At 45.8% G+C, this 26,657-nt stretch overlaps 2 protein-coding genes across 3 annotated transcripts in view; one reads left to right on the top strand and one right to left on the bottom strand.

Moving 5' to 3' along the window:
* Positions 1-212, bottom strand: part of KCTD21 (potassium channel tetramerization domain containing 21) — a 14,258-nt gene extending 14,046 nt beyond the window's left edge. The window contains exon 1 of the mRNA XM_058045025.1: positions 174-212. The gene's annotated coding sequence lies outside the window, so the exon portion shown is untranslated. The remainder of the gene's footprint in view (positions 1-173) is intronic.
* USP35 (ubiquitin specific peptidase 35) overlaps positions 1-26,657 on the top strand; it is a 27,015-nt gene extending 358 nt beyond the window's left edge. The window contains exons 1-11 of one of the 2 annotated variants that reach the window (XM_058045022.1): positions 319-383; positions 9,665-10,361; positions 11,514-11,649; positions 15,392-15,521; positions 16,935-17,036; positions 18,907-19,065; positions 19,802-19,995; positions 20,117-20,210; positions 21,781-21,887; positions 22,688-23,903; positions 25,078-26,657. In XM_058045022.1, coding sequence (XP_057901005.1) covers positions 9,680-10,361; positions 11,514-11,649; positions 15,392-15,521; positions 16,935-17,036; positions 18,907-19,065; positions 19,802-19,995; positions 20,117-20,210; positions 21,781-21,887; positions 22,688-23,903; positions 25,078-25,248 — 2,991 coding nt within the window. In that variant the 5' untranslated portion in view covers positions 319-383; positions 9,665-9,679 and the 3' untranslated portion in view covers positions 25,249-26,657. Of the gene's footprint in view, positions 1-318; positions 384-9,664; positions 10,362-11,513; positions 11,650-15,391; positions 15,522-16,934; positions 17,037-18,906; positions 19,066-19,801; positions 19,996-20,116; positions 20,211-21,780; positions 21,888-22,687; positions 23,904-25,077 lie in introns of those variants that run through there. The other variant, XM_058045023.1, reaches the window with a different exon arrangement.

Genomic DNA, 26,657 nt, shown 5'->3' with positions numbered 1-26,657 from the left:
CCCGTCCTTCCCGCATCCCACAGCGGACCAGCTGCGCGGCTCCCGGCCGCCGGTCCCCGCTTCCTCCCCGTGCCTCAGTTTCCTCCCTCTCGGGGAATTCCGCTGGGGGTGCCCCCGGCCCTCCCCAGGCCCCCCAGCCGGGCGGATCCCCCCCAGCCCCGCCGGGGACCGACCTGCGCCCCCTCCAGCCGCCGAGCTCCGCCGCTGGCCGGGCGGCGCAGGGAGGCGGAGGAAGCGGGGGGCGCGGCGCTCCGGCACGGCCCGGCACGGCTCGGCCCGGCCCGCTGGGAGATGTAGTTTCGCCGCCGCCCTCGGCCCTGCCCAGTGCTGCCCCGGGACTGCGGCTCGCAGCCGGCCACGCCGCATCCCGGCCCCGGCCGGAGGTAACGCGGGGCGGGCGGAAGGGAAAGGGGTGCAGGAGCGGGGCGGTCGGGGGGTTTGTGATCGCAGGGAAGGGGGGGTCGAATGCTCGGGAAGTGGTGCAGTAGCGGAGGTCTGGGCTTGGGATGTAGGAGGGATGCTCAGGGGAAGGGATGCAGGAGGAGTTGTCGGGGAAAGAGGTGCAGGAGGGATGCTCGGCGTGAGAGATGCAGGAGGAACGCTCGGGGTGAGGGATGCAGGAGGGATACTCCGGTGAGAGGTGTGCTTGGGGTGAGGGATTCAGGAGGGATACTCGGGGTGAAGGGTGTAGGAGGGGTGCTCAAGAGAAGGGATGCAGAAGGAATAGTTGAGAAAAGGAGTCCTGGAGGGATACTCGGGATGAGGGATACAGAAGTGCTCGGGGTAGGAGGTACAGGAGGAGTGCTTGGGGTGATGAATGCTCGGGGTGAGGGATGCAGGAGGAGTACTCAGTGAGAAGTGTATAGGAAGGGTGCTCAGGGGAAGAGATGCAGGAAGGGTAGTCAGGGAAAGGGTTGCTTGCGGCATTGGGATGCACGAAATGAGGGATGCTCTGGGTGAGGGATGAGGTGGGCTGCTCAAGGGAAGCAGTGCGGGAGGGGTACTGGTGGAAAGTCTTGCAGAAGGGATGCTCAAAGGCAAGAATGCTTGGCAGTCGGGATACAGAAGGTTTTTAGGGGTCAGGATGCAGGAAGGAGCTGGAAGTAAGGGCTGTTTGAGGGTTAGGATAGAGTAGGTGTTCTCAGGAGCTGGGATGCTCCGAGGGAGGGATACTCAGGATAAAGGGTAGGGGTGCTTGGGAGGGATACTCAGAGGGATGCTCTGGGGTTGCAATGTAGCAGAGGGCTTGGAAGGAGGTTCAGGAGAGATGGTTGGGGTGAGAACTACCGAAAAGGCTGAGATGCAGGAAGGAGGCTCAGGGGAGGGATCCTTGTAGGGAGGAGTTTGGGAGAAAGGGCTGGGTTTTGGGATTCCCAGAGAGATGCTTGGACAGACGTATGCTCTGTGGTCAGGGTGCAGAAGGGAATGGTGGAGGAGGGGTTATTGAGCATTTGGCATTTGGCTTTTTGGGAATCAGGCTATAGGTGAATGCTTGGAGGGAGAAATACAGGAGCAACATTGGAAAGTGGGGGTGTGTGCACTCCTCCACTCCCTGCAGGGCTTTACAAACCTGTTTACAAGGCAGCCTCTTGTTAAAACAAACTGGCCAAGACAGATTCAGGTTTTCGCCAGGGAAGCTGACCTGGGGAGAGACGCCTTGGGATGTTCCCATGTGATAGGGAGCCAAAGACTCTAAAAGTGAGGGTCAAATTCAGATTAGCTGAGACCCAATCCAGTTTCAGGTTAGATCTGCTCCAGTTGGACTTTGCAGGTGTTACTGAAGAGTGAAAGCAGATGCTGGAATATTTGCACTGCTATGATGTTTTCATAGAACTTTGGGAGCTCAACTAGACCATGCTGCATCTGGTGGCAGGGAAATTTCAACAGCATGCCCTAACTAGACTGAAAGGATGCAACTGAGCTTTCACCTGAGAAGGGGTCTCAAAATGCTTTGGGCACCTTTGTGATGGAGTCCATAAAGTTTATCATGGTCTCACTGTGCATTCCTGCTTTCTGAATTGGCAGATGCAAAGCCAAATATATTTGGGGCTGGAGGGAAACTGAGGTCTCAAATGGGCATCATTGCCTATTTTTCCTTTCCTGAAGGCACCACCAAAAATTGGAGATCTCTGTCTCCAAGCAGTGAATCAGTGTCTGATGAATCCAAGGCAGCGTTGGCAGTACCCGCCCTCAGTCTGGTATGCTTTGGTGAACAGGACGTGGTTTTTCCTTGGGTTATATCCAGGGTTTTAATTTCTATACAGAGACAAAAGCAGACAGAAACCTGAAGAAAGAAGAGTGATTTTAATGCTATAAATACCTTCAGGAAAACAGCCAGCTTTCCGGAGTAGATGTATTTACCATCTCCAGGGACATTGATAAAGAGGACCTTGGCCTGAAGGTCAGTGCAGGATCTGGGCACTCCCAGCATGAAGCCTTATGGAAGTAGGGTGTCACAGCCCAGGCTAAGAGCTCTAGCTAAGCAGGAAAGCAGAAGTCTTTTGGGGAAAGAAAAGGAAGATACCTTCAAGTGGAGGATGTGAGGAGGAAAACTGGGGAAAACTTACCTATTGCGGGCAGAACAGAGCTTTTGGCCATCTGATGTCAAATAAATTCAGAGAGATCAAAAGCAGCTGTGGTGGGTTATTTTTGTGTGGAGCTGGTGCTGGGCTTACCCGCAGAACCAGTGGTGTGTCACTGCTGGTCTGGTGGTTTGAGCAAGCCTTGCCTCATGACCCTTTCTCTCCTGCTGGTTTTCAAAGGAGAGAGGAACTTAATTCCTTGTGTCTTGCTTTCTGTATCCGTACCAGGATGGTTGATAATAAGCTAGTGATGGTTCTGAGATGCTTTATTGGAAAAGGATACCAGTAGATACTAGAGATGTGTGTTTGTGGTTGTTGGCTGAAGGGGAGGAATGGAGCTGGGAGGAGCAGTCTGCACAAAGAGAGGATGAAAGAGCCATAGGCTTTATTTGGTGGTGCACTGATTGCTTTGACATCCAGCCAAAGCCTTTTTTTTATTTGGTGACTGAGTACCAAACAGCAAAAAACAGAGCAAGAGAAGAAACTTGGGGATCTGTGTGCACCAAAGGGGTCAAAGAAGAAGCACTGAAGAAATAAGAGTGCAGGATAGGGTAGGTAAGATAGATGGGTTGAGATAGGGCAGCCTGCCCAGCACTGTTGTCAGTTGGAGAGGGCTGATAGAATTGTATGATGTGGTCAAACATATTTATGATGTTTTAGAGGAAAAAAGGAACCATGAAATACATGGCACTGTAGAAAAAAGGAAAAGGGTCTGCAGTGATCTGTGGGTCTAAAGTATCAACAAATTTTTTAACAGGTAGGGACTACTATATGATAAATTTAGGCTGATTGCAAATAGGTATCTTCTGGTTGGTTATGTTTTTGAGACCTTTAAAAGAGCCTGGCCACAAGAGAGGAACTCATTGTTCCCAAGGTGGAGCTCCTACATGCAAAGCCATGCAAAATGCCAGCCGTCCAGTTGGGTGACAATGCCTTAAATAAACCTTCACTCTCTGGAGAGAACTGAAAGCTACTGTCCTGCAGAGTGTGGGGACAGCCTCTTGCTCCAAATCTGCTACTGCCTGTGGTGCAGGGCAATGTCCTGTTCCAAATCTGCTGCCTGTGGTGAAGGACAATCTCCATCAGTGCTGTACTAAAGGGCAGTTCTGATTCCGAGGATAAAAAGCATGAAGAGCCTCGTAAGCCAAAAGTAATTAACTCTAGTGAGTAGGAGACACACAACAGGAATGCAATCTGCCACTGGAAAACAGTCTAGGACAGGAAGCAAGGAATATGTAATCTCCTTGTAAAGCAAAGGTAAATTTTAAAAGGCAGATTATAATCATATGCAAAAAATTCAGCCAGTCTTCTGTGCTGGCATTTTTTTCCTTGTTATGACTGCAAATGGGTAGAGTCTCTTTTTCTAAAGGGCTATTTAATGGGATTTTTCTGCAGTTATTAGCTCTGATTTTCTGCTTAGATCTCATAAAAATTACCCTGGTGCTCTGCTCTGCCTTGCCACTTTATGGGGTTCAACTCAGCAGCTGAAAGCAAAGGACAGTGGAGCATTGCCATTAATGTATTTGCAGGTCTGGAGAGGCTTGGCTGCTGGCTCTATCATAGCCTATTCCATCTCCTTGTGCAAATGCTTTGGTCTAGATAGTTTTTAAGTCCCTTCCATCCATTCCATGATTCCATGGTCTAGATGTGCCTCAGTTTTCATATTGCTACAATAACATGAGTATCTATTAGATGTGGTAATGATGTGCAGGCTGTGGTTTCCCCTTCTTAGCTGGATGAACAGAGATGTACTTTGAACAAAGAAAAAACCTCTTTGCCTATGAATTCATTGGACATTTATTCTCCGCTAAAAAAAAAAAAAAAAGTTATTACTACACAATTACTTCAATATTTCTGGAAAACAGACCCAGAGAGGTGACAACAGGGCTGGTCCGTGCAGGAAGTTGTATACCAAGTCATGGCAAATTTTGTAGAAATTTTAGAGAACAGAGTATTTTTTGTGTCTATTTGATAGTGCCTATCAAGGCACTACGTGAGCTCCCTTTTATCCTGCAGCAGCTCAGCATGCTGCAGGATTGAGCCCTAATTGCCTGGCTGCCTGGAGGATGCAGCAGGAATAGCAGTAATGTCTTGGCTGACATAAAAGAAACCATTTTGGCAGGAGTTAAGGACAATAAAAGGTGAGTCTCATTTCTGCACTTCCCCACCTCCAGGGAGTTCAGGGGCGTAGATATTTTTCTTCTTTGTAAGTCAGAGGCAAACCACTTTATGTATCACTCTACATTTGGATGGTGGGAATTATTTTTCCTTCTTTAGTGGTATTTATCAAAGTCTCTATGATGCTATTGTAGGAAATGTGCTGAATTTATTACTAAGGTTCCCTAAAGGTAAGGTACACTTTGCATCTATGTTTTAAAGACCTAGGGTGTGGGAATTGGTACCACATTCTGCAAAAAGTACTAAGGAGACTTTACTGGAAATCTGCTGCTGGCAGGGATAAAGGAATGAATTGTTTTAGAAGGAATTGGATAGATTTCAATTGAAATGAATCCTAATTAAAGAAAAAGAATGGGCAGAAGAAAACTCTAAGTACAGCTCGAAACAGTACAGAGTATGAAAACTAGACACAAGCAAAGCCAAAGGTGATTTCATCCTGTGACTGTGTTTTGGGATTTTTTGCAGTTTACCAGTTTGGAGAGTGACACTAAGCTGGCCAATGCTGCTATTTGCTTAAGTTCTTTTTCTCTCTCTGGTTTCTAGAGTGTGTTTGAGTGTCTGTCCTTGCAGGGAGCCATCTTGTGGTCAGCAAGCATCTTTGATGTCAGTAAGGATTTTGAGATGATGCCCTGCACCATCCTTATATCACAGACAGATGTGTGGACTGCTAATTGGGTAGGAAGCAGGCTGAAACTATCCTAGGACCTTGCCTTTTACATACTTTTAATGCATGATGTGGAAGAGGAGATGAAATTAATTTTATCAAATTTGTGAGTGAGGCCAGAGTTGAGGAGTAGTCAATACTCTTGGGGACAGGGCTACCAAACAGGAGGGCCGGGACATGCTGTGGCTGATGTGAACCTCATGGAATTCAACAAGGACAAATGCAAAGTATTTTGGGGTGGACGCTGGGGATGTGCTCAACTAGGATGGACTAACCCCTTGAACTGTTGAAGGCTGGGCACTGACAGATAACAGCTCCAGTGCCTACAAGGAGGTTATTGAGGAGATGAATCCAGGAGTACAAGGCAGATGGAATGAGAAAAAACAGACATAAATTGAAACAAGAGCTTCCAACTGCAAATAGGGTAAACCTTCCCACTATGACCTAATTAGAACCGGAGCAGGTTGCCCAGGGTTGTTGTATTATTTCCATCCTGGAATATTTTCTAGACCTTAATGGATAAAGCCCTGAGCAGCTGGGGTTGATTTCAGCTGTGCAGGGTTTGGGCTAGAGACCTCCCAAGGTTCTCCTCATTCTGTGATTTTGCATGTGTTATTCCTGCCAGTCATTCACTGGGGTAGCAGAACAGTTTTGCCATTTCCTGGGATGTTTTCTTTTTCCCTCCAAAGCTCATATTGTGTACTCTGTGTTTTATGTGAGCTACAAAACAGATGGGAACCTCAATGTGACTCTTCAGTTTAATAATTAACTCTTTGACCTTCTATTTCATCCTTGTGTGTTCCAGGAACTCTGTTCTCTTCATAGGCAGGAATGAACCAATCCTCCCAGCTCTTCAGTGTGTTGTTAATGCTGGTGAGGAAGAAGTGCAAAAGGTTGTTCTACTTCAGGAACACTCATTATAGAAGCCTGATTGTCTGAATATTTAGTCTCTTTATTTCAGTATTAAACAGAGGAGAACCAGGGACCAGATCTCCAAGGTAGCATTAGCTGCTCGACAGTGAACCGTCCTTCCCTCTCCTGCAGTTCCCTGGGTTATTTATGACACACTTCCAATTTCTACAACAAATGAGACAGTGATCTTACAGACAACACTCCAAAGCACTTTACTCCTCCACTGCAAACCCTGACTCACTTTCCATGGAGGTCTTCGGGGGAAAAAGTTAATATTAGCTGCTTAAAATAATATTGCTCTGAAAGCATCTGGAACTGTGCTTGTCTTGAATTAGCCTTCTTAATTCCTAGCCTTTGACATGTGAATGATCTTTTAGTTTAAATGCTTTTTTAGTGTAGTTTTAAGACTATAATATTTATTATTGCATATTACAAAGCCACTTAAATGTTGCTTTAATGTAATTCTCAGATTGTAATGTAGGGACTGGCTAACATCCTCCATCCTGGCCTTGTCTGGCCCACACCCAGGGAGCAGTTTGGTCTACCCTGATACACAGCAGAGCCATGGGCTTGTTTGTCCCCTCTCACTGACACAGGGTGGTTGGAGAGGTGCAGGTGGGACTGTATTAGCTAAAGCCCAGCCTTGTCCTGCAAAGCCCTTCACTGGTGAGGAGACCATGGACCCTTTACCACAGGGTCAACTTAGGTGGTTCTCCCTGTGTGTCTTCAAGGTCCTTATGTCCATATAAGTCATTATGATGTTTCCTGCTGAGGAAGAAGGTCCTTTGGGACTTGTTTGCCTATTGACTGTGGAGGGAGTTTGTTTCAGCCTTGTCCTACTACACAATGTCAGACATGACCCTGTTGCACTCCAGGCAGCAATATTGAGGAAGCCCGTCCTCCTGTTCCTTTCTGTCATCAGCCTGAGGAAGAACCAAGCCCTTTTAGGAGATGCAAGTTCATCTCAAATTCAGATGAAATTAGACTCTTTGCATCAAAACCTTGGTGAGGTTTGGCAATGCTAAAGTAGCTAAAAGCACCATCATAGTGGGGACAGTGGTGGGCAGCCATCCCACCTGAGAGAGACAGCGAGAGCACCCAACACCACATACACCAGGGGACTGTGGTGATTTGTGGGGTTAGGTCTAAAAGAGCTGTAGCCATTGTTTGACCATCCTGCCTGTGTGGTGTTTCCAAATCACTGTGCCTGGCTCAGCATGGATTGCTCCAGGGAAGTCATAGTGAGACATAACCAATGAGCACTGTAGATCCTCCTATCTCCTCCTGGCCCCTTATCTATGTGCCAGATGACTGGGGTGTCTGGGATCAGTCTGGGAACCTGCAGAGAGGAGGTGAAAGGGCTACCAGCCTGACTGCAGGTAGTGCCAGTTTGTGTTTGGCCAAGGCAGCCCCTGAGCTACAGCAAGGACAAATGCTCCTCCTGATTTTGGACTGTCTGCAAGCCCCATCTGCTCTCCAGGTTGACTTTTAGCCTTTGCTGACACTGTGGTACTTTCTGTTGAGGTGAAAAGACATTATCTGTGGGATTTTGTCTTCTCCTTTTATCTTGTCCTCGTTTCCCACTGGTTTAATGCAGGCTGGTCCCTCAGGAGTCCTGCTTATATATTCTATCCTGGGGAAACAGTGTGATGGAGAGCAATAGCTCTGCCATGGCTTGTTGCAGGGAAGGCAGCAATAGTGCTTGATGGGAGAAAAATAAATCCAGCACATGAGCAGAGGAATGTATGAGTCAGCAGGCAGGGGCCAGAAAGGGCAAAGTGGTTCTTGGAGAGGAATTGCAACGTAGCCTGTGGTCATCGCTGGATTGGAGGATTGGAGGTGGCTATATATATATATATATATATATATATATATATATATATATATATGTATATATATTTATCGATAATGGTTTTTTGTCATCTTGGGAGATTGTGGGCAAGCAATGATGGGAAGGGGTGATATTTAGTGAAGTAGGAAGGCTTCCCAGCCAATTAGCTGTGAGTCAAAGCTTGATGTTTGTGTCTGGCACGGTTTTACTCCTCCACCCTCAAGCAGCTGTCTACCAGGAGCTAAGATACTCTCTGGCTCAGATACAGGCTTTCTCCAGGGATGGCATGGTCTTTGGATGGCATCTGCTGAGGTCTCTTCTGGCTGTCATCTGTGAAAACCATACTTGGGGTACATGTCATCTGCATATGTATTCTTTGTAACCCCATCCGCTTGAAAAACTTCAAATGATTCTCAAGTGCTAATGAAGGATCTTTCCACCAGCCCCACTAGGAACTGGTGCATGTTGTTCTCATTTCACAGATTAGGGAGCTGAGGAACACAAAGGTGGGAATTATTATTCTGGTCAGATGAGTGTGGCTCATTTTAGGCTATAGGCAGGAAGGGACCTTCTCCAAATGTGTATTTGTGCAGTGCATTGTGCTGGGGGGACCTGCTGTGGATGAGCCTTTTTAGTCCCTGTAATACATTATAAAAAATCCTGACTGTCTAATTTTATCACTCTATAATGGTTTAGTTTTTGGTGGGGTTTTTTTTGTTTGTTTGGTTTTTTTTGTTTGTTTGTTTTTTATTTTTGTTTTGTTTTGTTTTTTGTTTTTTGATTTTTGTTTCTTTTGTGCTGTGGTGCATCCAACAACTGGTTATAAATGTTATTCTGAGCTTTTCCTTGGGAATTCCTTGTTTTTTTTAAACTCTTCTTCAATGCTTTATTGCTGGTGAATTCAGGCTGTGACAAATGGGAAACTTTGCCTGACTCTGCAGTTTCTCTCCCCGCTTGCTTTGGTCCCGCATACAAATGCGGCAGGTCCCTGGGGAGCAGCCAAGACTGCACCACTCAGATGGAGTGGCTGGCAGCACGGTGTAAATGTTAAACAAACACCCCTGCCATTGCACAGAGAGGCTGCAATCCCACCTCTGCTTCCCAGGGCTTTTCTCTCCTTCCCTGAATGTGAAGACAATCATCAGGACTATCTCTGCCTCTTGAGGACACCTGAGTGAGGAGACACCACTGTAAGACCTTGGCTCCCTTAATTCCCCACTGTGCCTTCTGTGGGTGTGTACTTAGTTGTTTGCAAGACAAAAATCTGTGAGTAATCAGAAGAAGTTCCGTATCTTTGTGTATCCATTCCATCTGGGGTCTTTAGTCTGAGTCAAACATCACCAGAGTGGAAACCTTTCTGAATGCTACATGAAAAAGCCACAAGAATTACCCTCTTCAGAGTGGTTCCAGATAGCTCTGGTTTTTTGGCCTCCCTTGCCCCAGCCTGGGCTTAAAAGCTCAGCAGAACTAACCTGCTGCTCTGTCCCTCTCTTTTAGGAGCAGGAAGCAGAGATGGATAAGATACTGGAAGCTGTAGTGATGTCCTCTTACCCCAACAACGTGAAGCAAGGGCTTGTGAGGCGCGTCATTGAGGCATCGAAGCAGCCCATGGACAGCGAGCAGTGCTGGTCCATGCTGGAGCTGTCGACCAAGCTTTATCTCACTGGGGACACCAAGTATAAAAGAGAGATTGGGAAAGAGGTTTTGGAGGTCTATGGCCACTATCACCCAGAGGAATTTGAGGAGTTCTTCAACGTCCGCTTCCTGCTGAGTCTCCTCCAGGAAGGCTATGGACCTCTGGGGAAGAGAAGCCATTATGTCCTTGATTATATCCAGTTAGGACTGCAGTTTGTCCTGGAAAGCCCATCAGCAAACAGCATCTTCAGCTTATTGAGGATCGAGGTGCTCCGGAAAGTGTGCGAGAGGCCCAGCCCCAAGCAGTGTGCGAAGATCAGCAAACTTCTAACGCAGCATCCTCAGTGCATTCCCACAGGAAAGCACCAGCTCCTCTTCTGTCAGCAGCTGATCCGGTGCATCGGGCAGTTCCAGTGCGTCTCCGAGGGGGAAGAGGAGATCATGGAGTTTTTGGAGCAGGTGAACAAAGTGAGTGGTCTGCTGCAGAGGATCTGGAGGACTCAGACCTCAGCCATCCTGCCCTCGTTGAAAGAACTGTTCACTATCATTTCTTCAACAGGTAATTTAAAAATAATAATTAAAAAAAGACTGGGAATGTAAATGTTGGCTCTGATGAAGTCAAACTCAATTAGTTTGACATCTTGCAGGGTTTTCATTCACTACAGAAATGCAGCTGCAGATGAAATATAACAGACAAGCAGGTCTAAAAGTTACCAGGGTTCTGAGCTGGGAAAACAATATCACCCTGAAACCAGAGGGAGTCTGCAGACGGGAGCTGTTAACAGGATCGAAGCATTTGCAGCATAAGTTTGTGTTCAGCACTTTCCAACATCACCTGGGCTTAAGGGAAAGCATCTTATCTGCAGCTTGTTAGAGTGGAACTTGAGAGCTTTTAGAAATGCCACTCTCTTTTGGCTGACTTGGTGGTGCCCCACAGCCTGCTCCCTACCACAGATAAAGCTAAGCAGTTATTTCTCACTGACCTAGAGGTATGAAGCTCTACTGACTCTCTGAAGACTGGTTGCATCTTAGGGTGAGACATGGAATATTTATTCAACTTCTGGGGGTTTTAGGTTATTGTGGAGGGTTTCAGAAGGTTTTTGGGAGGTACTTGTGCCATGAAAGGCTGGTGAGCTCCTGCTTTAGCTATTCCTGAGACAACAGGAGATGGGTTTTTCAGTATGATGGCCTCATCCATTAGAAGGAGGCCCATTTCCAGGCAGGCAAAATTGCAGTTGCATCCTTTTGCAATTATTTGCAATATTTAGTAAAAAGAGAGCAAGCAGAGGAAATTTGGTACCTGAGTGGGGCCAAACATGTGCCTGTAATCTCTTCCTCCCTTGGGGCTACATATGGCTTAAGGGAGCAGCCATCTGCTAAGATCCAGCTTCATTATGTGCTGCACTGGGATCTGGGGAATTATCCTCCTAGCACAGCCAATGGTGGACTCTACACTGCTTGTTGGCAGCAGCTCAGTATCTGCTCCATGATGTGTGGATGTGGCATATGGGCATGTGGTTTAGTGGTGGACTTGGCAGCGCTGAGTTAAGGGTTGGACTTGATCTTTGAAAGCTTTTCCAATCTAAACAATTCTATTATTCTATTTTTTGTGGGCAGAAATTACTTGGTTTTTAGGACAAGAATATCCTAGTGTGCCTGTTTTTCCTGTCAACTAACATCTTCATTGCTGGGGGTGATCCCTGTCTTGCAGAGGAACAGGAAGCGCCCTCCAATGCCTTGGCCAGCGTGGTTCAGTTTGTCCCTTTGGAGCTCATGAATGGCGTCATAAGAAACCTGACCAATGATGACAGCATCACTGATGTGCAAATGATGATGGCCATTGGCAGGTAGGAGAGGCTGTGGGAGTGAAAGCTTTAACTCAGTTTGGAGAAATGCCCCGTGTGGTTTTAGCCCAAACAGCTTGGCTGGTGCTGCCTGGTGAGGAGTGTGTAGGGGAAAGGAAAACTTCTGTATAATTTCTTCTAGCCCTGAGGCCCTAGAGAACTAGAATAAAGAGTGGTTTTTATTATGATTATGACTATTATTATATTTGTTTGGCTTAATTTAGTTTATTTTCTTATAAATAATTGCATTATTGGATGTCCAATATAGGCTATGTTGAAGAGGTTTGATTTTTTTTCCCTGAAGCTATTGAGGCCTTTTTCTTCCCCAAAATCTCATTTTCATGATTTCATTATGATCTCTGTCTCCCTTCAGAAGGATATCTTCTTAAGCCACCAGTCACAGCTAAAGACTTAGGTGAGGGAGGTATGCCCAGCTGTTTCCAGGTCCCACCTTGGCCTTTGTCAGGTGGGTGTGCTGCAGCTGGACAGACAAAGTCAGTCAAAGCATGATGAAGAGTAGTGGGTGAAAGGCTACCTGACATGCCAGACCTGGTCTTTGCAGCACCCGTGCCCTCTTTGGCATCACCAGGTTCTTCTTTGCACTCTTATGTCAAAGTCCTACAGTTCTTCTGTGCTCCAGTGCCTGGCTCTGCACTTGCTTGGGTGTATCTTCAAAGATCTTAAGGATATTTTCCAGCCTAAATTATTCCATGATTCTGTCTTTAACCCATGCTTCCCTTAGAGGTCTCCATTTAAACAAATGATATTCACATGCAGTGGGGTGTGCAATTAACACAAGGGAGCTGCTCTGACTTGATCTCACTGGAAGCATCTTTTTTCCTCTTCTTATTACAGGATTTGTGTATCCTTCCCAGTAAGGTTACATGACAGAAACATGTTATTCCTGATGGGAAGTTTATGTATGCAGAAAGGAGTTACTTCTCTTTGGCCTGCTGGGGAAGATCATGGTTTTCCCAGAGTCCAGAGCAACCCAAGACAAAATATTAGGTTATCAGTTCAGTTCCTAACCCTCTTCTCCATCTTTTTCTCCTTCTGGACACTTGTGGCTACAAGCTCCAGATGAATCTTCTTAGAGTGCCAGTGTCTAAATACAGAGATTGCCAAATCAACAGCATCATTCCTTAAAACAGACTTTGTCATGCAGAAGGAGGAGTAAATAATTAGTCAGAGCCCACAGAATGTAGTTAACATCACTTAGGATAAATGTTGAAGTTTTGGCAGCATGTTTATGGCAGATGAGTGCCCCAAAACCAGCATGACCCCAGGCTGTTTGATAGGTGAGCTTCATGCCTAGAAAATCAAAGGAAAATGTACAAATTGAAGATCTTTTACCCTAGTATCCCTGACAAACTGAATTCATGCAGAAGTGTTTTTTCTGAAGTTTGGGTTTGGGAGTAGCAGGGGAATGAACTGGACTTATGTAGAACTTCTGGTCAAGCCTGTAAAGAACAAGTGGTGGTGGAAAAAGCAAGGCTGTCACCTGCTGGCATAAGTGCACACCACAAGCTCTTTTACTGAATTTGTCTATTTTTAGATAAACTCTATTATTGTGCTTCTGTGATGTCAGAGGTGCTCACAGATTTGGGTTTTATTTTTTTTCCCCTGGGGATGTATCTGTTCCAAAGAGCCCAGGTCTGGATGCAGAAGGCATCTGCTGTCTCACAGCTATGCAGGCACTCACATCTCTGGAGATCAGGGTCTAGGCTTTTAAAAATTTAGCATACCAAATCAATGACTCTTCTGTCAAATTAGGGTCATCACTACTAAAATATTTGTGGATCGTGCAATGTGAATTTAAAATGTAATTTCTTCCTACTGTAGCAACACAGGTAGCACTGTAACTTAGCTACCAGTGCTAGCAAAGTATAGCTTCAATCAAATAAGGTTATTTTAGGCCTGTTTAAAGAAGATAGGGAGAAAAAAGATCTTTGAATCTCTGGATCCATCTCCCTGCTTTATAGCATTGACATTACAGACCCCTTTCATTAGTGTTCAACTCTGCTCCTCAAAGCAGGACTGTGTTCCCACTGCTGTTCTTTCACAGTTCTTCCACCACGGGGTTGCTTTAGTGGGTCAAATCTCTCTTCTAACAGCCAGTCTGTGTGTATTTCTGGCCATCTTACAGTTCATTTGATCTTATGCCAACAGAAATAGCTGAAATATCTTTTGCCTCCCTGGTGTTTATTCCTTCAATAGGTGCAGGAAGAGCAGTCCCTTCCCATCTCTGCTTTTTCTCGTGGCTGTGCTAAACAAGCCAGGTTATTTTAAGCTTTTCTTGCAGGAAGTGTTCGTCATTTCCCCTACCACCTGAACAGATTTCTTCCACACAGTTCATTGGTCTTGGGCACAGATGGTGGTGTTTGTGCACCATGTTCACCATGGCAGCCTGACCACAACCTGAGGTCATTGTTTTGCTATGGAGAACACCTTTCTTTCTGCACCACAGGTGGTGATGGTCCTTTCCATGGCTGCTGTTACACTGGGAATTTGTAATCACCTGGCATCTGCCTGGTTGTCTTCAGGCAGATGAGTTACTGTAGCCTCCATTTCTGGTGCCTTGCATGCCTTTTGAATCAATACATTTCCTTCCAGTTCTACATTTCTAATCCTCAGGGTCTTCCTTGTGACTCCTTGATCTTCCTCTTGTGTTGGTGATGCTTGACAGCTCTGCATCTTCACAAACAGGGATTGCATGGCATTCCTTGTTCTCCTGCGATGCAAATGTCTGTGGAAGCTTCTCTGGCATTTGCTTTATTATCCACCTTGGCTTGACTTTTATTATTTTTCAACACTAACATATTCTGCTTTTCAGGGTTTTTTTACTGACTAGAGTTTCATTTTTCCAGTTCCTTGTAAACTTCACTGATTCCTACTCTGCCTTGTGGTGGTTAGTTATCTATCTTCCCTTCTTTTATTTTGCATAAGATACAGATTTATAAGTAAAAGGAACTGACTAAGGTAGCTGAACTGAGGTGTAGCCTGAAGGTTTGGGGTGTCTTCAAATCAAAAGTACTGAAATGGCCAGCAAAGTTGGATACTTGGAGATCCCAAGTCTTACTTGCTTCCTGGTTGTTTAACATTCAATTTTGACAGAAACAATGTGTAATCACTTAGGTTATTGTTTTACAAGAAACTTCTGTAAAGCACTTATTTCTTGCAGAAACTTGACAACATGTTGGTTGAATGGCTAGAAATAATTTTTTTTCCCTGTGACATTCAGGAATAATTGACTTCTATTAGAGTTTCCAGGTGGAGTTTTTTTAATGTGTTTTTGGAAATCAGTGTTTCCCACACTGAAAACTAAAATATATGAATCTGAGTGTTTTTTCCTTACCAGAAACAATGCGGAGATCAAACCAGTATCATTTGTTTTCTAATGGTGACAATGCAGAGACCTCAATCAAATCCTCACATGACTAGTATGTAGAGCACAATACCAGTTTTAAAAGCTTGAATTTGACTAGACTGAAATTTTTGGAAAAAATTTCCACTTTACTCAATGGACTTGGGCCTGATCCTCTGAAGAACCAGAGTGTGATGGTGACATTGGGGTATTTCTACTTCAGGCTTTTTTGTGCTTTGAATAATGTGTGAAATGCCTTGTGCAGAGCCTGTCTCATCCCAGTGACTCGACACCAGTTTGGAGGAGGTTTGACCCAGAGTGGAGCTTGACTTTTACAGGTATGTGCATTAAATTTATTTAAGAGTTTGTGTTTCATTTCAGGATGATTGACTGGGTGTCCTGGCCCCTGGGAAAGAACATAGACAAGTGGATCATTGCTCTGCTGAAGGGTTTGGCTGCAGTGAAAAAGTTCAGCATCTTGATTGAAGTCACTCTTTCGAAAATAGAAAAGGTCAGTTGGCTCTTTTAAATGTGAATGTGAACCACAGAAATTCCATCTTGTACCTGAAATATCACCCTGCCTTTCAAATGACAAGATGAGATGTATAGAGAAAAAAGAGTTTGCTGTCCCAAGGGATGCTGATTTTGCTGCTAGGAATGATGTTCTCCAGAACAACCTGGGATTCTGCCGGTTATGGTCTGCAGAGGTACTGATATCTTAAAGGTTATGAAATAAAGTAGCCAAGGATTTTCAAACCAGTCAAACACTCTGCTTCCCAAACTATGAAGCTCTTGTAAGACTTGCTTTTGGGAATGTGACATGCTCTCCTTTGACCATGCCTGGGTCATTGCTGGCTGGCACAGGTAAAATACATATCAGTGAGTGTATTAATAGCCTGCACAGTCACAGGTCAGTTCCAGGCCTGTGCCCTGGCTTGGTTCTTTTATTAGTGTAGATAAAGCCCCCGCTGCCATTGCCATCCCCTGTTACAGCAGTGAGTAGTGCTCTCCCTGAAAATTGTGATCAAGCTGTCCCAAGGGATAATGGTCACTATTTCAGAACTTCTTCCATGCTGTGGTCCGACTCTTCCCTCCTTCATATAATGGGGATAACACCTGACCCACCAGAAGAAGTCATCATAGAAGCTACTAAAACTATGTTCTTAGGGACATGGCTTAATGCTGGGCTTGGAAGTGCTGGGTTAACAGCTGGGCTCAATGATTTTAGAGGTATTTTCTCCCCTAAATGATACTATCATTCTATAATTGTCAGTACTGGAACATTATCAATTACTGTGTTTGTCTTTGTGATCCCTCAAGTGCACTGAGCAGTGGGACAGTAGCCAAGCATCTCTGGATTTTCTTTCTTTCCTTTCATTATTAATACATAGGAAAGGGACGCAGCCCATAAAATAACATGTGATTTTTGGAAACCCTTAGAAGTTATGATCTGACAACAATAGAGGGTATAGAGGTATTTTTTGTAAAGTAGAACAAATATAATTATGTAGCCTTTGAAAAAGATACTTGTTTTTATCTCTTTGTCTGAAAGGTTAGTGATAAAGTTCCAAATTGCTAAATAAATTAAGAGGCATGTTCTAGAAAATCTAGCATTCTGCTGTGCTTGCATAATTTTTTCATGAGGAGATGTGGAGATGCAGCACTGTCATAGAGGCATTACACAAGGCTGAAAGGGTGAGGATAACCCACACAGTATTTTTAAGGGTGCCCTGAGCCAATGCTCAGGACAGGAGATGACTCTGGAGACCTAGTTACAGGCTGCTTGCTTCAACATCCAGCATGGAGTAGGAAGAGACCAGCGGCCATTGGAGATGCCCAGTGCCTCTGTTTCCTACTGTTCCTTTCTCCTGCTGGTTGCAGCGCCATCCTGCCTTCTCATTTGCTTTATTTTCTCCTCCACCAGGTCTTCTCCAAGCTGCTGTACCCCATTGTGAGGGAGGGGGCTTTGTCTGTCCTGCAGTACATGCTGCTGAGCTTCCAGCACTCCCACGAGGCATTTCACTTGGTAAGGCTGAGTCTGGCACTTGGCTGAGGCCATTGTCCTGAGTGTAACCCTGCTGTGGGGCAGCAGGGATAGGGGGGCACCTAAGGTGTGGCAGATGTTGCCACTCTGGCTTTGGAGTGCATTTGGTGGAGCCTTTGCATTGAGAACATCTCAGAGGGCCCTCACTGTGGAGGGCAGGGAATACATTATTTAACAGGCCTTGCTTGTCCTAAGCGGGTGCCTTCCTGTGTGTTGGACTCGGTGGGCCCCATCCCACGTGTGACTTTAAATTGTCACCAACACGTGGCACCCATTTCTTTAAGTGGTGCATCGTCTTTGAAAGGTTTGAACAACATCAGTGCAGCAAGACCAGAAGACTGGATCAGAACACTTCACTACACGAATTCTCTGCTAAAAGCAAAAACAACTTTTGGCAACGTTTGGATATCCACTTTTCATTTCCACAGTGATATTTTATAGTTTGCTTTGCTGTTGGCACTAAGGCACAGCTCTGCTTCCTGCTGGTGTTGCCTCTGGAATGCTGAATTTAAAAAGTGAGGCTGAAGGCAAAAGCATGCTTGTAGTGATTGAACTGATAAAAGCAGTGATGGAAAAATTACTCCTATTAATGTTTGATTTTGTACTTTCTGGTTAAAGCCCTTATATTTGGCTTTTCACCTGAAGTTCACAGAACAGATAAAGCTATAAAAAAGCAAAGCTAGACAACATTTTCAACTGATGCTTTCTCACTCCTCAGCTGGAGATACTTTGAAGGAACCTGAATTTCTTGAGAAACTCTTTGGTTTCTAAAAATAGAGCAATTCCAATGTGTTGTCTTCAGTTGGACATCAAGTTTTGAAACACTCCAAAAGCTGTGAGTTGCTCTTGGCTTGAAGTTTCCATCTGTAGTCCATAAGCATAAATTTCCTCCTTTATTTAAAAATACCAAAACCCAACAGGGCCAAACCATGTCTTTTTGCGTTTGCCCTGGCACTTTGGAAGGGTTTTGAGAATTGTTCACATCACAGCTTGGCAAAATTCTGATGTACAAAAAGGTGCTGCAATTGATCTTCTTCCCCAACAACCTTTTCTGTTGGAAGGGAAATAGTTAAAATCTCAACATTTGGAAGGGAAAGGAAAAGAGGAGAAGAAGACCAAGTGAGAAAGAGATGATCTGGAAATGGCTGGAATGGGGTCCTGATACTTTTCTCCAGGATTACACTGGGCTAAAAATAACTTCAAATATAAATATGAAAGAGGTTGTGTAACTGCCTGGGTCACTAGCACATCTGCAGGGTTGGAAATCGGTTGTTAATTCTGTGTGCAGCTGCAGGGTCAGCAGAGGGTGCCCGTGAGCAATGGATCATTTGCATTTGCATCTGTTCGTGCATTTTTACGTTTTTGAGATGAAAAATAAAGACTGTGCTGCTTATATGCCTGTTGCTACCCATCCCACCATACCAATTCCAGTACAGTGTATTCGGTATAAAATTAAGAGCACAGCAGACAACATTTCATGTAGGCTAATCCCATCCCACCTACCTTGCAGGTTTGAATCCCTGCACTTGGCAGTCAGCATATCCTTTCCACCGTGAATGTGGGCTTTAGGGGAGATTAAAGAATGGCAATTGCAGCTCAGCAAAGCAGCAGCACAAACCTGCAGGTGTCATGCAACAGAAAACCCTCTAAGGTTGCTAAAATCTACAAGAGAGTTGCTGTTGAGTTCAAAGGGTGAAGGGCAAAGTCTAGAGTGGCACTGAAGTCCTGTTTATTGTCCTTATTAACTCCTGTTTACTGTCTTTTCTGCCTGCAGGTGAATTAATTCCCCTAAATGTATTAACACTCTGTGAATAACGTGGGGTAATTTTTGTAGTGAATTTTTCTTTTCCAGCTACTCCCTCACATCCCCAGGCTGGTGGCCTCTTTGAAGAAGGAGGATTCCAATTCTGCAACCAGCTCCCTGGAGCAGCTGGCTGAGCTCATCCACTGCATGTTCTTCCGCTTCTCAGGATTCCCAGACCTCTATGAACCAGTCCTAGAAGCAGTTAAAGTGAGTCATGCCCTTCTCAGTCATTTTACTGCTTTCCATATGGAATGGCATCTCTGTCAGTAGCTAGAATAGAGGGACTGTCTCACTGGTAGGGATATCCTGACCTCAACACCTCAGATGGTGGTAGAAGAAAGGGGATTAAAATTCGGAGTCTGAGCCCAGTGTAGGCAGGTTGAAGGAAGTTACTTCTCAAATGGTGGGCCTGCAGAAGTCCTGATGGTGCCTGTAGGTTTTAGCTATAACTTTATTCTGAAATGCCTCTAAAGGACTAATACAAACAAGTAAACTGTTCTGTGCATGGAGGAAGGTTCATGTGAAGAGCAGGAAAATTAGTTGTGTGAATGCCTCTAGCAGAGGACTTTTTCAGTTGCCCATTACTGTTTCTTCATGGGAAAATGTCAGTCATGGGATCACAGAATACCCTGAGTTGGAAGGGACCCACGAGGATCATTGAGTTCAACTCCTGACCCTGCACAGGACAGGAATCACACCAGGTGCCTGAGACCATTGTCCAAATGCTTCTTGGCTTGGTGCCATGACAACTTCCCTGGGAAACCTGTTCCAGTGTCCAGCCATCCCATGCTGAACACTTTTCCTAATATCCAACCTAAATCTCCCCTGACACAGCTTCATGCTGTTTCCTTGTGCCCTGTCACTAGTACCAGATTAGTGCCTGCCCTCAGCTTCCCCTTGTGAGGACAGATGATGATTTGTAACACAGATCTCTCTTTCCAAGGCTCTCCCGATTCCAAATGAAGACCGGATTAAACACCTGTTGGGACAAAATGCTTGGACCTCCCAGAAGAACGAGCTGGCCTGCTTCTACCCACGCCTGGCATCTAAATCAGAGACAGGAAAGATTGGGTTAATTAACTTGGGAAACACTTGCTACATGAACAGCATCATACAATCTCTTTTCATGGCTTCAGAGTGAGTTTTTCCTCCCTTGCTCCCGTTCAGGACTGCTCCAGGGGTTGCTTGTCACTCCAGCCTTGCATGTCCCACACTGATTTTCCATCTCACAGATTGCATCTCTGCTTTTCTTTCACAGCTTTCGGCATTCGGTGCTGAATTTAACTGAGGGCAACTCCCAGCCCCTGATGACAAAGCTCCAGTGGCTCTTTGCATTTTTGGAGCACAGTCAGGTAATTATTTCATGTTTTAGTTATTTGTTTGGACTGTCGGCTGCGGAAAGGCTCGTCTCCAAGTTGCTTCCTGCTGGCTCCAACGTGCTGATAAGGAGCTGTGGATCTTGGTGGGATTTTGTAATGGGACAAATTTTGTTTATATAAAGGAGGCTAATTTTGGGAGAGGTGGAGGGAAACTCCTATCACCCATGAAAGTGGGCTATGTTCACACCAGGCTGCCTGTCTTTAGTTTGTGGTCTTCTTGGGCTGGGCTGATTTCATAACTAATGTTTTTGACAATGAAGTCCATTAGGTAATAGTTTACATCTCTGGTCAGCTGAGAAGCTTGTTGGTGTGAAGCAGAGGCTTTGTTTCTTGCTGTGCAGCAAGGGAGAAGACTGGAGCAGCTCCCTTGTCCCACTGCTGCCCAGCAAAGCACTAGCAATCAGAGAAAATCGCTTTAAAAGTGGTTTTGTTAAAAGGATAATTATAAAAATCCCCTTAGATTCCAGATTGTTGAATCCTCTGTATGTGAGGAAAGTAAAATAAAAAAAACACCCTTAAGTAAATGTAAATATTCCCATTGCAAATGTGAAATTTAATGGAGTGACTCCTGGAGGTACAGCTAGGTCATATCTAATTCTTCTCTTGAAAATATTCTTTCTGTCCCTAGAAAGACAAGATTTTGGAAAGGCAGTGAATTTTCCCTTGCTGGGTAGCAAGTCATCCAGGCTTCTTCATTTCCCAAGCCTTGACTGGCAGAGCTGGCTGGTAGCATTGTGGTATTATGTCACTACAGATGACCTGAGGAGGAAATATAGACATCCTGTAAAATTTAATATTGAGTAATAGTAGAATCTAGGTTTTGATGGCAGGTTAGGGTGTCTGTGTTCTGTGATGAGCTAGTACAGAAGCATGTGGTGTAGCTGATGGTTATAGTTTCCTGTTAATTTCCTTTTGGTTATTTTTATTCTTTGGGTTGTTCTTGAAGTTACCTTTTTTCTAAAAATGGGTCTTTTTCCATATTAATTAAATATCTGCTTCCTAATGACAGCAATTACGTTATCTGGTAACACAGATTACCTGCCTGCAGTGATCAGAATGTTGGGTGAAAGTTTAGTGGTTTTTTTGTTTTGGTTTGATGTTGGTTTTTCTTTGTTTTGTTTTGTTTTTGGTTTTTGGTTGATTTTTTTTTTTAATGAAAGGATTTCATGAGAGAGATCCTGATCAAATTAAATGGAGCAGCAAATTAAATTCAGGCTGAATTAAGTAGAATTATCTGGGTCAGGTCAATAAACCATTTAAAAATTGAATGATAAACACATATCCATGTGTTTATTTTATAGAAGTATACATAGAATAATGTCTGAAATTCATCCTTACCATCCTGGCTTGCAGCAAACCAAGAAAGTCTTCCTGTGCACTGGGATTAGCCTTTGTAGGGGGAAAAAAGGGATCTCATCAGGCACAGAACACTGTGCTCCCAGTGGACCACCTAAAAAACCACTCCTCTCCTCTCTCCATCCCCCTTTGGGAAATTGAGGAAAAATCTCTGGGATTAAATGCTTTTCTTCTGTGTTGCTGCCAGCGACCTGCCATCTCCCCTGAGAGCTTCCTCTCTGCCTCCTGGCCACCTTGGTTCACCCCTGGAGCTCAGCAGGACTGCTCAGAGTACCTCAAGTATTTGCTGGACCGGTACGTGACGAGCGCCGTCATCCTGGGGCCTGGTCACAACAGCGTCCCCAAACCCCAGTGTAGTGTTTAGTGCTAACCCACATGCAAACAGGGCACGTGGCTGGGACCCAGAGGAGCTGGGAGACTGGAAGGTTGGGATAGTGAGAATGGTCTGAAATGAAATTCTGTTTCTAATGAAACCCTGTTTGGACAATTTTAGGGGTTAGGTCAGAACTTAGTTCAACTTGAAAATTTCTGCCTTTGCTCTGAGGACACAAGGAATTCATAGAATTACAGAGTCATTACGGTTGGAAAAACCCCTATGATCATTGAGTACAGCCATTAACAAGTCCACCACTAAATCATGTCCCTAAATGCCACCTCTACACATTTTTAACACTTCTAGGAACAGTGATTTCACTACTTCCTTGGTCAGTCTGTTCCAATGTCTGACTCCCTTCACCCTTTCAGTGAAGAGATTTTTCCTGATACCTAATCTAAAATTGTACCAACCTTAGAGACTCACCTGACAAGCCACTCAGCTTACTCTGTAAAATACTGATTCTTGCCTTTACCTAGAAATACCAAATCTCTGGTGTCCCAATGATCCTTCTAGAAGTATGTGGTCAGTGGCACATGAGTAGTTCAGGTTCCCAAGTCCTGTCAGACTCTTTCCCACCTTTTTCCCACGCATCAGACCCCTGGGTACAGGCAGGTTAACTGGGATTAACTACTTGCAGTGAAGAACAGGAGCCCTACTTTAAAAACTGCCTCTTGGTGTTGTATTGATGCATAACACAGCCTTTTCTCCCCTGCCAAAGATTGCATGAAGAGGAAAAAACTGGAAAAAGGATCTACCAGAAACTCAAGGAATCCAGCTTGACGCCTCAGGCAGTGGAGCATCATTACTTAAACAAGACATTGATTGAGAAGATGTTTGGGGGTAAAATGATGACAAAGATCCGCTGCTTGAAGTGCCTGAATGTTTCCTCCCGAGAAGAAGTCTTCACAGACCTGTCCCTGGCTTTTCCTCCATCGGACAGGAATGTGCATGGGAGCACACCTATTCTACCAGTGGAAGAAATTGGCCCACAGTTCATTGAGCCTCCAGAAAATGCAGGCCAGCTCATGGGCTCTCCCTGGATCCAGAGGAAGGCCCCCATGGCCAGTGACCATGCAGCCCCATCAATGTCAGTGGAAACGTTAGGTTCCCAGGAACAAGGAGAAGCAGCAAATCCCTTGCATGGCAATGGTGTTGGGGTGGATGCAGCCAAAGACCCTCTCTCAACTTTCAGAGAGCAGGCATGTGCTCCCAAGGACTCCAGATCTGTCCCAGATTTAATCAACTATTTTCTATCCCCAGAGAGACTGACAGCAGAGAATAAATACCACTGTGAGAAATGTGCATCCTTGCAGGATGCTGAGAAGGTGGCAGAGCTGACAGAGGGTCCGCACTACCTCATCCTCACACTGCTGCGGTTTTCCTTCGACCCACGGACTATGAAGAGAAAGAAGATCTTGGACAATGTCTCTATCCCTGTGGTGCTCAAGCTACCCATCCTTGTTGCTCCAGAGGAAACTGAGGAGGTTTGCCAGCATGGGAAGGACGGTGCTGTCCCAGGGAGTGGCTTCATGACTGTTGTGTATGACCTCTGCAGTGTGGTGGTGCATTCAGGCATCTCCTCCGAGAGTGGCCACTACTACTGCTACTCCAGGGAGTGCACTGACACCGTCCCCCACGGGCAGCCCCAGGATGGGGTGCCAAAACCAGCCTCTGACAAACAGTTGGACTTGGAAATCCAGTGGTACCTCTTCAATGACACCAGAGTTTCCTTCTCCTCCTTCGAATCGGTCAGCAACGTCACCTCGTTCTTCCCCAAGGACACTGCCTATGTCCTGTTCTACCGGCAGCGGCCGGAGCGGCAGAGCTGCCTGCTGCACGAGGCTCTGGCTGAGGCCAGCCGCCTGCATGGAGAGCCGTCCCTCCACAAGGACCTGATGGAAGCCATTTCCAAAGATAACATCCTCTTCTTGCAGGTAACTCCCGCTGCTGTGCACAGCAGGGTGCGGTCCTGCAGCTGTCCGACTCATGGGCCACGTTCCCACAAATCCAGGCAGCAGTGGGATCCTGTCCTGTGGTTAAAATCCTGCAGATATCCACCAGCTTCCTGAAGAGAAATCCCTTTTCATTTTTAGCCCCCAGATATAAACAGGTTATACGTTCCTGATGAAACTGGGCGCTGACATTGGTGCCAGACACCTTGTGGCTGTGCTTGGGGTTGATTTGCTATTGTCTGCTCCTGAAAGTTCAGCCCAAAATTTTCTTTGAAGTGCCTGGGAAAGAGAGGATGATGGAATAGTTTGGATTGGAAGGGACCTTTAAAGGCTATCTAGTCCACCTCCCCTGCAGGCTGACCAGGGACATCTTCAACTCAGATGCTTAGAGGCCCCCCCATGTGGGCTGATCTTGAATGTTCCCAGGGGTGGAGGCAGATTTCCTGACTCTCTGGGAAATCTGTGCCAGTGCCTCACCACCTTCATTGTAAAATACTTGTTCCTTTCGTTCTACTCCTTCCTCTCCTTCCCACCTTCACTCACTGGTAACTAGCTGTTCCTACCACCTCTGACATTCACCTGAACCATTGCAAGCAAAGTCTTCTTTTTTTAACTTTTTCTCTTCTTATCATAGAATCATAGAATAGTTTGGGTTGGAAGGGACTTACAGACCATCCAGTTTCAACCCCTCTGCCATGGGCAAGGACCCTTTCTGCTAGACCTAGGTGCTCAAAGCCCCGTCCAACCTGGCCTTGAACACTTCCAGGGATGGGGCATCCACAGCTTGCCTGGGCAGATGGGTGAGCTGGGAATACGAAGTAGAACAGATTTCATTCAGCTGATGGAGCTCAATGCTTTCCAAACAACAGTGTCTCATATGACATGACCAGCATGTGGGGCGATTTGGGGGGTCCCTTCTCTCCCACAGGTGACACAGGAGGGCTGGGTGTGATCGCTGAAGAGCTGCAATGTTCTGCTGCATCCCTCCTGCTGAGCTCTAGAGCACATGGCCGTCACACCCCACTTTAATTTGAAGGGAGCTCCCAGGGGATACCTTACAGGCTCTTGGCTCCTCAGGGATGGTGGGAGCACCCCCCCACTTGAGTCTTTTATGTGCTGATATCCTTGTGCTATTTTCTCCCCTTCCTTCTCCCAGGAGCAGGAAAAAGAAGCAAGGAACAGAGCCGCCTATATTTCTGCCTTGCCCAAGTCCCCGCTGTGGTGGAGAGACTTGGACAGGGACAAGGATGATGACAGCTCCTCGGGGGGCTGCAGCCCAGCAGCGGGCGGGGGCGGATCCGGCTCCTTCCATGGACTCGTCTTCTAGCCAACACCTTGAGCCACATGGGCAGTGTCCATGGGGACAGCCCAAAGCCAGAAGCTCCTCTTCCTCGCCCTGATAACAGTGAGCATCTCGGAGGAGGATTTGAGAAACATTTCAACGGAAAAGGTCTCAGGGGCTGATTTGGAGGCGCCTGGAGGGTCTCGCTGCTTCCTATGCACTTGGTCTTCATGCCTTAATGTACCTAAGCTAACGCAGAAATGAGCAGCTGCCAACAGCTCGGAGAAGTGCCCTTTTGCTTCATCATAGCCATGTCTTGCCTGCTGTGAGCCATGCCACCAGCCTGGGGAGGTGACAGGGACAGGCGTGGGGAGGAAGACAGACCCAGCAGGGCCCCAGGGATGGAGATGTCCCATGCACACCCTGTCTGCAGCCCTTCCCATGGCACTGAGTTGGTTCTGGGGTGACCTCTGCTCAGTTGTTATATTTCTTTTTAATGTGGTTTGGGAACCCCCCATGAAAAACCCCGAAGGTAGAAAAAAGTCTGGAAAATGCCAAAATGTAGCAGTACTGGTCTGTGAGGCAGTGAGCTTGTAAGACAATCAGTGTCAGGTCAACCAGAGGGAGTTTATGCTTTTTTATTGCTTTGTTTATTGCAAGACACCCAAAAGAGACTGAGGGGCACAAACCTCTCCAGCCAAGAGAGACTGACCTGATGCATTTGGGGTTTCTGGGCTTCAGTGAAGACCCATTGTGTTACTGATGACTTCTGGATGCTTTTAGTGTGCACGGCAGGCCAAGACACACAGCTGTTTTTCCAGATGTGTCCTTAGGACCCCATTAGTCTCTTTCTGCTGCTGTCATTTGATGGCTTTCTGGGATGGATCTGCCCTTTAAAATTTGGGTTTTCCCTTGGGATACCCTGAACTGAGCAGCAGATGGCAGAGCCCCCCTAAACTCATGATCTATTTTGTTTTAAATGATGTTTTGCAAGGTGAGTAGCCCAACCAGATATGTTATAGCAATCCAATATCAGTATATACTGTGTAAACCAATGTATTATATAAATCAGTAATGGAACAGGGGCTGATTTTGATGGCAAATGGCCAACTCAAGCCCCAAGCAGCACATCTGCAGGACCACAGCTCCCTCCCATGTCCCTCCCCAGCTGTTTTCCCCTGCCTGCTCCTCCCTCACACCTGTAGTAGAGATTTCTCTGGCTCAAGTGGCAGAGTCTTGTGCCTTAGGTCCTAAGTGCAAGGCCTAATCCTGACCATGGCATATTGGGGTAGGAGTATTGTGTTTTTGTGGAAGAAAAGGCAAAGCAGAGACATTGCTATGGATAATGTGAGCAGAAAGTCTGCTAGAGAGGACACTTGGGGTCAAATATCTGGTGTAGACCATCATATTCTTTTATTGTCTTTCCTATATATAAATAAAGGAAATTAATTCAA

Source organism: Melospiza georgiana, chromosome 2 (assembly GCF_028018845.1).
Source record: "Melospiza georgiana isolate bMelGeo1 chromosome 2, bMelGeo1.pri, whole genome shotgun sequence".
Taxonomy (NCBI): Eukaryota; Metazoa; Chordata; class Aves; order Passeriformes; family Passerellidae; genus Melospiza; species Melospiza georgiana.
Note: the sequence above shows the minus strand (reverse complement) of the source record. Positions and strands in the feature narration are given on the sequence as shown.